The sequence below is a fragment of the Sarcophilus harrisii genome, chromosome 4, assembly GCF_902635505.1.
Source record: "Sarcophilus harrisii chromosome 4, mSarHar1.11, whole genome shotgun sequence".
NCBI lineage: Eukaryota > Metazoa > Chordata > Mammalia > Dasyuromorphia > Dasyuridae > Sarcophilus > Sarcophilus harrisii.
In genome coordinates, this window is record NC_045429.1 from 429,140,103 (window position 1) to 429,152,999 (window position 12,897).

At 39.2% G+C, this 12,897-nt stretch overlaps 1 protein-coding gene across 9 annotated transcripts in view; it reads left to right on the forward strand.

Annotated features, from left to right (window-relative positions):
* The first annotated feature begins 229 nt into the window (after nucleotides 1–229).
* RFFL (ring finger and FYVE like domain containing E3 ubiquitin protein ligase) overlaps nucleotides 230–12,897 on the forward strand; it is a 45,421-nt gene continuing 32,753 nt past the window's right edge. For 2 of the 9 annotated variants that reach the window (XM_023503600.2, XM_031967589.1), the window contains exon 1: nucleotides 239–522. Coding sequence is in view for 3 of the 9 variants with exons in the window: in XM_031967589.1 (XP_031823449.1) it covers nucleotides 354–522 (169 nt within the window). In the remaining 6 variants the exon portion in view is untranslated. Of the gene's footprint in view, nucleotides 523–4,459; nucleotides 4,655–8,497; nucleotides 8,763–12,897 lie in introns of those variants that run through there. The other 7 variants (XM_031967593.1, XM_031967594.1, XM_031967590.1 and 4 more) reach the window with 6 other exon arrangements.

Consider the following 12,897-nt stretch of genomic DNA (forward strand, 5'->3'; position numbering starts at 1 on the left):
ATCCACTGCTAATATTAAAATGGTTTCCCAGAGGAATTAGATGAATGAGTTTTATGCTGAAAGCAACAGGCCCCTTTGTCATATTTATGGGAAGGCCCAAAAGAGACATCCAAGAGATTTAATTGGAGACACCCAAGGGAGTAAGAGATAGAGACAAGACAAGGATACTAGGACAGCCTAATGATCCCCTCAATGGGGTCAGGACTGACACCTCCAAACTAGGACAGCCCTTTAACCCCCTCACAATGGGTATGGTACTGACACCTCCAAACTTGGGTTAGCCCACCAAACCCCCCCTCACACTGGGGTGGCTAACACTTCAAAAGTGGGATTGGGAAGGGATACCACCAGGGATGTCACCAGAGAGCCTCAGGCAGGATGGTATTCAAGTCATAGCTGAAAGAAGAAATCCACAATGGACCCTTGAGTCCATTCTTCGAGGCAACTCAGGCAGCCCTTGGATCAGGGCAGCTCCTGAATCAGCTACAGTGTCATGGCCAACCCGGGATCAGAGTGGCTCAGGTGTTTTTATAGGGTGGGGAGGAGTCCTAGCCAGGAAGGGCTGATTGGTTTCCCACTCCTGAGGTCACAGGCAGGGAAGTGCCAATCACCTAGGAAACAGGAAGTTTCTAGCCTAGAGTGTTCCAAATATACAGGTTTCCAGACCTGGTGGGGTTGGGAAATTTCTTAGAAAAGGGGGCAGGGTAGGACTGTGGAAGAAATATAAATATGCAATAAACAGTCTATTGTACAAAGAAAGAGTAGGCCAGGAAAGTCAGAGCTTTCTTCCAGGTTTCAACACTTATGCTCAGGGGGAATTAAGTTAACATGGTCATACATTGTGCAGGATGTTGGACATTCTACAATGGAGATTCCTATTTGGGGATTCCGTTTTGCTTATGAATTTTATACTTTGATTTCATGTGGCTATTCTTTGCAGTACTGAATTGGGCAAGCCTATCTATATCTTCTTTAGGGTTAACTGTTTCTTGCAAATCCTACACAGGATAAATTCTCAGTCCCTTTGGGGGCTTTTGTGTAGTTCTGATGTGTGCATATGCAGGCTGTCCGTCAGTTTTGTCTGGTTCTTGGGTGTGACTGTCCTGTTTTGTTTTAGTTGGTGTCTTCCTGGTGAGATGCTTCTATTGTACAGAGTTCTTAGTGATGTATTGCAGCTTATTCACATGCAGCATTTGCTTTTATATTGTTCATTGGGGATCTCCATTTTAATTTTTTAATTTTTTGACTCTAATATCTATGCGTTGGGGCATGGATAGGATCATCACTAGTAGATTGGTTCCTCTACCATCCCCTCTCACTAGTCATCAATCTCTCCTTGTCTATTGGCTGCTTTCTAATTGCTGACAAACATACCTATGTCTCCCCAGCCTCAAAAAAAACTCACTTGACTCATCCATCCCTGCTAGCCTATTGTCCAATATCTCTTTCTTTGTATGGCTTAACTTCTTGAGTAGTCAGTCTCCATTCAGGGCCTCTACTTCCTTTTCTTTCATTCCTTTCTTAACTCTCTGTAATCTGGCTTCTGACCTTATCATTCAACTGAAACTGCTCTCTGTGAAGTTACTAAACGATCTTGTAATCATCAAATCTAATGAGCTTTTCTCAGCCTTTGTCCCTTTTGACCTCCTTATAGCCTTTGACACTGCTGATCACTTTCTTGTCCTTGATATGATATTCCCTCTCATTAGATATTTGTGACATTGGTCTCCCCTACCTTTCCTCCTGTCTTGCTGACCTCTCATATCTTCATATCTACATCACATTATTTTGATTACATGTTTCCTTGACTCTTTTCTCTCTCCATACCCTTTTCCTTGGCGATATCCAATCCCATGGATTCAACTATTAGCTCAGTGTAGACGATTCTGACTTCTAGTCCTGAATATCTTACTGACTCTTGGACACTTCACACTGGGATGGCCTGTAGACATCTTAGAGTCAGCATGTCCAAAACTAAACTCATAATTTTACCATTCCTAGCTTTCATCTATTCTTAACTTGTCTGTTGTTATTATAGATACCTCCAACTTCTCAGATATCATGTCTTACAATTTAGCTGTATCAGCCTTGATTTCTCACTCTCTCATCCCTTTTATTCAATTGGTTGCTGACACTTGTCATTTTTGCCTTTTTAACATCTCATCTATACATATTCCCTTCACTCCTGACATTGCCACTGTCTGGTTGTAGGCCCTTACTGCCGCAAACTAGACTTTTGCAGAAGCCTTCTGAAGCTCATAAGGTCTCTTGACCTTGTCTTTCCCTGCCGCAAACTAGACTTTTGCAGAAGCCTTCTGAAGCTCATAAGGTCTCTTGACCTTGTCTTTCCCTGTCTCTAGTCAACTGTCCAAAAGTATAATGTTCCTGTTCACTCAGTTGTTTCCAAGATCAAATATGAAATCCTTTATTTGGCTTCTAAATTTTTGCACAAATGTTGCCCTTTCTACCTTTTCAGTGCTTTCACACTTCCCCTTTCCACCCTAACATCCTACCACGTGTCAGATACAGTAACTCTGGCAATTTGCTCTTCCACAAACATGATACTGTCTCCCTATTGTGGATATTTTCAGTGGCAGTACTATATGCTTACAATTATACATCCTCATGATGTCATTGGTCTTTGAGAATGAAGGATGAATAAAAAATTCCCTCCTCATCTTTGATTCCTAGAATCTCTGGCTTCCTTCACTATATAGCCTTTTTCAGTCCTTTCTAATTTTAGTACCTTCTGAGATTATCTCAGTTTAGCAAATAATGTATTTTTGTTGTAAACCTTCACCAAGATCCTTGAAAACAAGGGAAGGTTTTTTGCCTCCTTCTGTATCTCTTATGCTTAGTATAGCACCTGGCACATAGTAGGTGCTGTATAAATGACACCAGAATAATATCAGTGTTGAAAAGCTCAGCTTTTGTTTCAGGGAGAAGCTTAGGGGTCCTTAAAGAACTGCATAATTCCCCAAAAGTGCTAAGTTGTAGGATGTTGCAGAGCCATAATTCAAAAGAACTGGACTTGGCCATACACACAGGGAAAACCCAAGTGGATACTGACTGCTTATCAAAATTATATGAAAGGCAGATGAATGAACAGATAGATGATGCTGGTCCATCAGTCAGTATATTTTGGCCAACACTGTGGACAGTGAGCTTGGATTCAGAAGTGATCAGGAGTTGGAGATGGGACTGATTGCCTCTAGAAGGTTGTGCAGTGTTTTTAATCACACCCGGCTACTCCCAGAAACAAAGACCCATTCTATTCTCTAAAATAACTGTTATTGTGGTGCTTTTGTGTAGTGAGATAAGGATGGGAGATTACTTTCAGATCTCCATTCTGTTGAAATAAAGAGCTGGGTCAAAATGAGAAGTAAAACCCAAACTTGATCTATTTTGTGATCTTGATCTTGCTTTGGAATATGTCTTGCTGTCTGTACATTAGTACCTTAAGAAAGCACTGAGAGGGGAAGCATATGGGAACCATTGGCAATATTACTGTTCCCAGATCTCTTCTCTCTCGTTAAAATTGTTACTGTGACAGTTGCTATAACTTTTGTAAGAAAACTGTTTGCATAAGCCTGTCAGATGTGTGGTACCACACCTGGTGAGTACATCTTCCATGTATTTCACTGCGTTAATTTGTCTAATTAATGCTAAGGTATATTTGATTCCAGGCAGATACTAGTTAGATCCTGAATTAATTAATTGGACTACTCAATTCTGGATAGGCTCTGCCAATTCCATTCTGGCCTAATCGGCACCAGGATAGCTTGGATAAAAATACATACCAAGAAGGGGCAGGATTCAGGTAGGGATTGCAATTGAATTTAGGTATCTGGGCTAGAAAAGTAATCGAAATTTATTTTTTTTTCCTGGCCAATTCATATGTACAAAGTGCAGGTTGATTAGATTATGTCATAAAACTGGTAAAAAAATTAAGCTTTTTTTCTTGAGTTTTATCATGAAATATTTAGTCCTGTATATAGTTGTATACTTTTCTCAATAATTCCTCAATCTATTTCTATGAATGCATTTCCAAATAAACTGAAAGTACTTCAGAATGGATCTAAAAAAACCTTTCTTTGCTCAGCTTTAAAACTTAAATGGACTTCACCAATTGGGCTTTCCTTCTGAGCACTTGCGTTTTCTTTTATATGAGGAAAGGACAATGAATACTTTAGAAAAAGCTAAGAAACATTTTTGAATTCACAGTTGCATTTGGGTTTAAATAAACTTGAAGTTTATTTCCAAATAAACCGGAAGGCATTTATTCCTGTATGTTACTGTATTTTTCCATTTTATTATAAATAATGTAAGCCAGATTTTATGATGAGAACTCTTACAGAACCTCAGGGGGGGGGAGAGAGAGAGAGAGAGAGAGCACGAGCGAGCAGTGTGCACAGTAATCTTTAGAGAGTATACAGTCTTTTGGGAATTCATCTTCTCATCAGCCATGTAGGTAGATGGAGTGTTTTCTTAAGCACTACTGAAATGTGCAGTTCAGTGCTGATTCTGGAATCTCTCCTGCCTTCTCTGCCTCTCCCATCACTTTGCTTGGATGGACCATTTATGCTGTACAGGCTTATTCTTTTATTTCTCTATCCTGCAGAAACCAGTTTGAAGATTAACTGTCAGTGAACAGGTAATCTAATCTACTTGGCTGAAACTGTCTGTCAAAGTGAAACAGTATGGGCAACTGTCAATGAAGGTTCTATTAGGCTGAGGGATAAGGTAGAGAAGTATCTCAGTTTTTGCCATTTTTAGTGGAAATCATGGTGAAAATTCATCTAGAAAGGAAGGTTTAACTAATAAGATAAAGATGAAACAGGAAAGATATCCAATAATCAGGAATTTTAGCAAATTTCTAGTCCTTCATGAACTCTCCATCTAGATTGCAGAATTTCAGTCTATTGTCATTCCCCTGAGAGTTGTTTACGGAGGTAAGGGAGAACGATGTAACATTTGTCACTTTATTTTCCTGCCTTTAAATTTATTCAGTAATATTAGCGGCTTTATCTCCCATCATTCCTTCCCTCCTATCTCCTCCCACTCCTCCAATATCTCCTTTGAATTAGCAGCTCAGCAGTAGCTTTGTGTAGGAAATTACTCTTGCTGAAGGTTTCCAAGAATTTGGATGCTAAGTTTCTGAGATGAGCTGCTCAGGATAATGATTTAGTCAAGTCACCGGCTTCCCATCCATGTACTAATGCATAGCTTTCACTTTCTTTTTTAAGAATAATGAGTGCTATGGGCTGTTGGAACCCTGGGCTGCCTGAGGTCCTTTGTCTGTAAATGAAAGTGGCTCCTTAAAGATTAAAGGGACTGGCAGTCTTTCTGGCCCCAGGATGGAATGATCCCTGTTATGGCGACAGGTTTTATATCCCAGGAGAGGCTACTTTATACAGCAGGTCTTTGCTTCCAGGGTTACACTGAGCCTGTATTTGCTGATGTTGCAGAGATAAGTTGGCATTGGGGTACTCTTAAGATACTTGAGCTGAAGTATATTGAGGTTTGAATTTCTAGGTAAAACTTGCATATCAGTAAGTCAAAAGCTTTCCCCCTCCCTTTTGTTTTATTTGACTTAGAGTTAAGTGAGCTTTAATTTGCACAGGGGTAAAAATAACATTATTGTGACATCTCAGGTGCAAAAATGTCTCTGAGTAACAAGACTTCATTTGACAGTTGAAATACTTAATAGAAATTAGGATCATTGACCCTGGAACCTCCAAAAAATGAATGGTTTAACCCTCAAAATTAATAAAATTTAATTTGTTTATTCCCTGGGTGTTATTAAGGACAAGAGACAATTCATTTGGGGGATTTTGCGCTAGTAAGTAAAATCTAGCTTGTGTAGTCTTTGTAAAAACAATTGAATTTTTCTATAGTGAAAGCAGAGGGGGTTTGGTGAGTTAGGAGAACTGAGTTGCTGGAAACATCTGCCACTGGGGACTGAGCTAGATGTGGATTCTGCCTTTTTTCCACCCCTGTCCTACCAATGTGATTCCTACATATCATATTAAAATTATTTTTATATTCAATGCCATGTCATCTTCTAGGGAAGAAAGAATGTTAGGGGAGAGTAAGGCAACTTAGAAACTTCAAGTTATATATATAATGTTGTATAGTTTTTTCCTTGTGAGCATACAGAAATTGCCAGATAGATTAAACTCACTATATTCTTTGGTTGTGGTGTATTTCATAGCACTGAGAACTGATATATTTTGCCTCTGTTCTGACAAGTACTTATTGTTTATAATCTAAAATACATGGGAAGAAAAGGGAATGTGGGCTGTGAAGAGCATTACATATTTCCTCTGGAGCAAAATAACATGGGTGTGTGTATATATAAACTTTAAACATCTGTTGTGACCACCCATGAAAAATAAAACAACCTATTTTAAATTGCTGTTGGGTGGTAAATTACCTGTCTAAATTTTGAAATACTGTACTGAAAGAGCTTTGAATCTAAAGCTCAGTTTTATTTTCTCCTACTTAGCAACTTTGTGTATTTTCATGAAGTCTCTGGTGTCTGAAGCAATGGAATGTCTGGAATGTGGGAATAGTATGTATTGAATGAAAATCAGTATTTTTTTATAGGGCAAAAGTCTTCTCCCTCCCTTACTCAAAGAAGATTATGGGTTGAACAAGTTATTGTTGTTTAGTCACTTCAAGTTGTGTGACTCTTTGTGATCTCAATTGGAGTTTTCTTGGCAAAAAATATGGGAAAAGGCAATTTGCCATTGCCTTCTTTAGCTTATTTGACAGATGGGGAACTGAGGCAGGCAAGGTGAAATGACTTACCTAGGATCATACAGCTAGGACGTGTCTGAGGCCAGATTTGAATTCAGGAAGATGAATCTTCCTATTTGGGGGGCTTCCTACCTGTCTGCTCCCTTGTACAAATAACAGCACTCTTTTGTCATTCTGGTGTCTTAAAGGAGAGGATTAATGCAGGTGCTAAAGGCCATTTCCTATTAGGCATCTATAATACATAGTTTTCTTCAGGAAACAACATTTTTAATATCAAGGGGCTCTAATAGTAAAAAACAACTGGGACAGGTGTTCTTTTTTATCTTTCCAGTTTCTAAAATTCCTGTTTGTTTTGGTGTGGCACCACAGCTGGCATCTTACCCTTTGTGTTTCCAAACCAATGAAGGAACCATTTTGCTTTCTCAAGTGTGTCAGTAAAAAGAAGCCAGACGTCATTCTTTGTCCTGAGTCTTTTCCCTGAAGTTGCTACGGTAGTAGTCTTAACTTTGAGAGCTGTTTTACCTACAGTTTCTTACCTTTATCTTTCGCTACCAAACTATTTTAGCAGCATGGCATGTGAGATAACAGTTTCCACCAAATGCAGCTAAAGTAGACACAATACTCATCATTTTAAAACTGTTGATTAACAAATAAATTTTAGGGAGTCTTCTTAAGCTTAAATATAACCTTTTCTGTAAAGAAAGATGTTCTAAAAAGAAACTGTTTTATGTAATATTATAAAACTTTAATTATTTTAGCAAATACCCTACTTAAATAATGGTATTAAAGAAGTCCAAGGAGTTTGGGGATAAAGAATTAAGTTGAATACAACCTCTCCTCCTCTTTCTCCTTTCCCTCCCTCCCCTCCCCCTCTCCCTCCTCCTTCCTCTCTATTCCTTTTCCTTTATTTATTCTCTTTTCCTTTCAGCTTCTGACTAGATGTATATATTTTAGGCGGTTTTCTTTCCAGATGTGCTCTTGTACAAAGTAGGGATTTTGTCTCTGTATGGCACCATTAGAATTGCCACTGTGGTTGGAGAATTTTGTAAATATTAACAGATGATGATCGACTAGTTAAAAAAAAAAAAGTTTTAAATAAGCAAAACAAGAAATGAAAATTCACTAGCTCTTAAGGAACTTGGAAAGTGGGTATTAATAGATGCTTCGGTTTGAATTTCATGGCTATTTTTTAATATTCTTGTTTTTCTTTATTTATTATAGTGGCAGGATAATTTAGTTTTTCTTTGCCTCACTGGAAACCTTTAGAGAAAGTGGTAACTGATAGAATGGCTGAAGTGCTTCTGTAATAATAAGCCAGGCTTTGTGTAGTTAAAGAAAATGGAGAGGAGAGTCCTGAGGGAAAAAAGAAATGAGCCAGGTTTGAATTGACAAATTCACCCGAATGATCCGACTCGCCTGGGCTGAATGGACAAGTAAGTTCCCAGGGGCCAGTGACCCAGATGCAAAGTAACTTTCTTTATCCCCTTCCTTGGGAAATCATCAGAATTTACCAATGAAGCAGAGGCCGGTAACCTAGCACCCCTAGCACCGTTGAACTCCCCTGCAGTTTTCAGATGGAATTTCAGAAACTGCCCACAGGGGCTCTCAGGAAAAGTGTCCCCAGACTGCGGGAGCCCTGGTGCAAGCAATACTGCCAGTGTACCGTGAGTGCTTTACTTCATCTGAGTCATTGGTTCTAAATTTTAAAAAGTCGGACTCAACTTGATCATCTTCTCTTGCTCATAGAGGGCATCCAGAGGCTTTGGGTAAATTCCAGTTTTGCACGGCATGAGTCAGCACTTCTCAGAGTAAAGTTTGCACTGTGGCAGTATTGCTTGCCAAAGACACATCCCCAGGAGGCACCATTCACTTTTCCTGAAAGCTGCTGCTGTTGGTTCCTGAGATGATCTCATCTGGAAATGGCTCTGATGTCTCCAGCTGCAGGAACTGGAAGGAGCTTGCTTTCTGCTTGGGCGATGTTCTGAAACAGGCAAAACGAGGTAAATGTGACATATTTCTCTGTAGTTCCTAGATTCTGGATCAGGGAAAGTTACTAAGTCATTAGACCCTAATACCTTAGATCTTTTTATTTCGAAGTTAATAATAGGACTCTCTGAAGAAGTCATGGAGGGAGGAAAAGTTTAATTTCAGCTTTCAGTTGGCTTAATTCTAGCCTATTTTGACTAGTTAGGCTTAAATTAAATTCAACACCTGATAGAACAAAATTGTAGTATGGTTATTCTCTGCTCCTCTTGGGTCAATCTTATGAGATGTTTTTGTCACACAGCTGTTGCAAAAGGTAGGAAGACCTGAGTCATTGTAAACCCAATATGATAATGAAGTAGTGGTATCTTTTATGGTCAGAACCCTGCATGAATTTCCCTCAATGCTGATGAAACATTGCCTTTTACACTAGGGATGTTTACCTTTGCGATGTTGCCAGTGCCTTTGCTCTGATATCCCATAATCTTTTTTTGGGAGATATACTAGAAAGGATTTGTGGTAGAGTCAGGATCAGAACTCTTCTGTTTTGACTACTATGCTACCCTTGACGGGAAAGAAGAGGGAAGAAAAAGGAAAACCCCTGATTTGATTAATTTGAGCTTTTGTTTGTCAGCTTCCTGAGAATGTTGAAGTCAATTTCTAAAACCATCTCTCTGATCAGTTAGCATTATTTAGAGGATTTTGAAGGACTTTCTATAGGCAAGTTTTAATTAACATATAGATAGGAAATTGAAGACATCATCCAGAATGCCTTTTTGACTGTGACTGTGACTGTGACTTTGACTGTGAAGTTTAGATTTAGTTAATTTTTTGTTTTAAGTTAAACATATTGATGTGCTTTGCTAGCTCTAACAACATGACGATAACTAAAGTATTGGTAGCTACCAAAGACTATTTATCATGGATTAATTTGGGATCATTTCATCGTTTGGGCAGAAAGAGCATTAGGGCTTACCAAGGGGCCTAAATATTCAAAATTTCTAGGAGGCCTAGAAATAGACAAATGTTTTGAGACATTCATTTTTTTCCTTAAGCAGCTTCATCTTGCCCCAGCCCAGGTCCATTTAATTTAACAAAAAGTAGATAGTATGCACTACATGCAAGGTGCTATGGGTATTCTTGATAGAACCGCAGAGTTGACATAGATCTTGCTTTTTAAGTTTATAGGTCTAATGGGGAGAGAATAAATATATCAGTCCCACTCACATCACAGTCCCTTGTACTCTGGCTTCTGTCAAGTTGCCTTCTACAAAGTCAATGTTACTCTTTTTTTTTTTTTTTTTTTTCCTAAATCCAGTTGTTGTTTTTTCAGTTTTCAATCTTCTTGACCTCTTTTCTCATTTGACGTTGTTGATCACTCCTCCTTCAGTGTGCTCTTTCCTCTCTATGTTTTCATGGCACTGATCTTTGTTCTCTTTCTAGCTCTTGATTGAGTTTAACTTTCTCTTAGGTCTCTTTTTCACCATCTCTGTCCTGACACTTATGTGTAGGTGTGCCCAGGATAGCGTTATGGGTCCCTCTTCTCTCTCTAGAAGACAGTCTTGGTGATCTCATCAGCATTTATGGATTTGATCATCAGCTCAGCTCTTTGCAGAAAATTTCCAAATCTTATTTGCAGCTCTCATTACTGTCCTGAACTCTAATTTCAACTCTTCCTGTCTGCTTGACACTTCTACTTAGATATTCCATAAGTATCTTCCATCCTTCTCTCTTTACTCATACCACACCAATCTGAGGCCAGCTTCTGATTATTTTCTTCCTGAACTCTTGGGAAAATGTATTCATGGTAACTTCTTTACATTCTCACTTGCTTTCTTGCATTTAATTATAATCTCTTTGGAAGTGAATTCCCAAATCTGTGCAGCCATCTCTCTTCTGCGTTCCAGTGCTTAATCGCAAATTTCCTACTAGACATTTTCAGTTGGATGTCCTGAAGACATCTCTAACTCAGCATGTCTAAATAGAACTCATTAAATTTCCCTTCAATTCATCTCTGTGCCAAACTGATGAGATCACCACTATTTTTCTAGTCATCCAACTTCTTGAAAACTGGTCTCATCCTTCTCTCATCCTTCCTTTCATTCTATATATCCAGTTAGTTGTCAGATCTTATCATTTCTACCTTCACAACATCTTTGGGGGTGACTGGATCCTTTACAAGTCCATATGTGGAATTCGGGAGGACATAATTGGGGGAGGTCGATCATGGAAAATCTTGAGTGGCAGGCTAAGAAGCTTGGATGATATTTGAATAGACATTAGGGAACCATTGGAAGTTTTTTTTTAAAAGCAGGAAAAGTGACAGGGGCAGCTAGTTGGTGTAGTGGATAGAGCACCGGCCCTGAAGTCAGGAGAACCTGAGTTCAAATCTTATCTCAGACACTTATCACTTCCTAGCTGTGTGACCCTGAGCAAATCACTTAACCTCAATTGCCTCAGCAAAAAAGAGAGAGGAAAGAGAGAGAAATGACAGCACCAGAGCTGGCATTTGAAGAATTCACCTTCAAGTGATATATTGAATGGATTAGAGGTAAGAGATTATTGTGTACCTCCTAAGAGGTTTGAGAGGTAGTGAGGATTTGATTTGTATGGCGTTGGCCATAAAAGGGTAAAGGAGAACAGAAATACTGCTGAGAGGTACTTGCTGACTGAGTAAAGAAGGAGGCACTGAGGAGCAGGGGAGGAGGGAAGCTTCTGATTGAGTAAATGGAAAGCAAGGAACAGAATTAGGGAGAAAAAGCTGATTGGGGAAGAAGGTGTTGAGTTCGATTTGGAGATTTCCTAAGCACTTAGCAGGAAAGGATGGGACCGAAGACACAGCTCTGGGATGGGAGGCTTTCTTGGAGTTGACATTGTGGGAGTGACTGAATTTACCAAGGGAGAGAGAATTATAGAGAAAGGAGGGAGGGTCAAGAACAAACAAAACCTTAGGGAATGCCTCAAATAAAGAAAGGGTGGGGATGAGGAGGACAGAGGAAAGGAATTGGAGAAGAGGAACAGTAAGAAAGGTCAGAGAAATGGGATAGGGCAGTGTCATAGAAGCCAGAGGAGGAGATGGCATCAAATGGGTCAAGGAATAGGTCAGTAATAGCTAACTTTTATATTGGGCTTAAAGGTGTGCTGAGTGCTGCACAAATATTTTCTCATAGATTTGTAATACAGCCCTGAGCAATAGATGCTCTTAATTATCTTCAGTTTACAGGTGAGAAAACTGAGGCAGACAGAAGCTAACTTGCAGATGGTCTTGCAACTAGTACCAATCAGCCTGAATTTGGATTTGGGTCTTCCTGATTTCAAGTTCATCATCCTATCTATTCACTGCATCATCTAGGAACTTTGATTTATCTATGAGAAGACCTCTGATCCTTCTCTTTGGTTCCTCAGACTACCCATATTATCCCTTTTCCCTTTCTTCTGAGCAGAGGACCTTCTTTTATACTTGTCCACAAGCATTGAGACTGTCTGTCATGAGCTCCCTATTCTTATTCAGATACACACTTAACATCATCCCCAATTTTCTTCCTCTGTTGCTCCAGCCTTGTAAGAAAAAGTGGCCCTTTTTCCTTGCCAATATCAAATCTTTCTCTTTATCCATTGTCTTCCTGTCTTCTCCAGGAGCTCTTCCCTTGGACCATATCTTCTCTCTAATTTTTAGTTTGCCATTATCCTGTGTCTCCTTTCAGCCTAGTTAATAATATGCTTAGATCTCTCTCATCCTTTAAGCCTCCCACTATCCCCTTAAGCTTTCATACCACATTCTCCCTTTCACAGCTCAACTCCTACAAAAAACTGTCTCTCCTCCCAGTTACCCCCATTTTCTTATTTTCCATTTCTTTCTCAAAAGCTTTAGAGTTTGGCTTCTGACTGACTTTGAAGCTGTTCTCTCTAAGGCCTTTTTCTGAATCCAGTGACCTTTTCTCATTTCTCATTCTTGACCAAGATCTTTGTAGCATTTGACCACTCCCTCCTCTTCAACACTATCTTTTCAAAGGGTAATTATTGTGTATGTGTGTATACATATACACACACATATATGTATGTATGTGTATATATATATATACACACACATATAGTCTCTCTTTGTCCTCTCTGCCTGTCTGATCACTACTTCCCTGTCAGTCTCTCTATCTA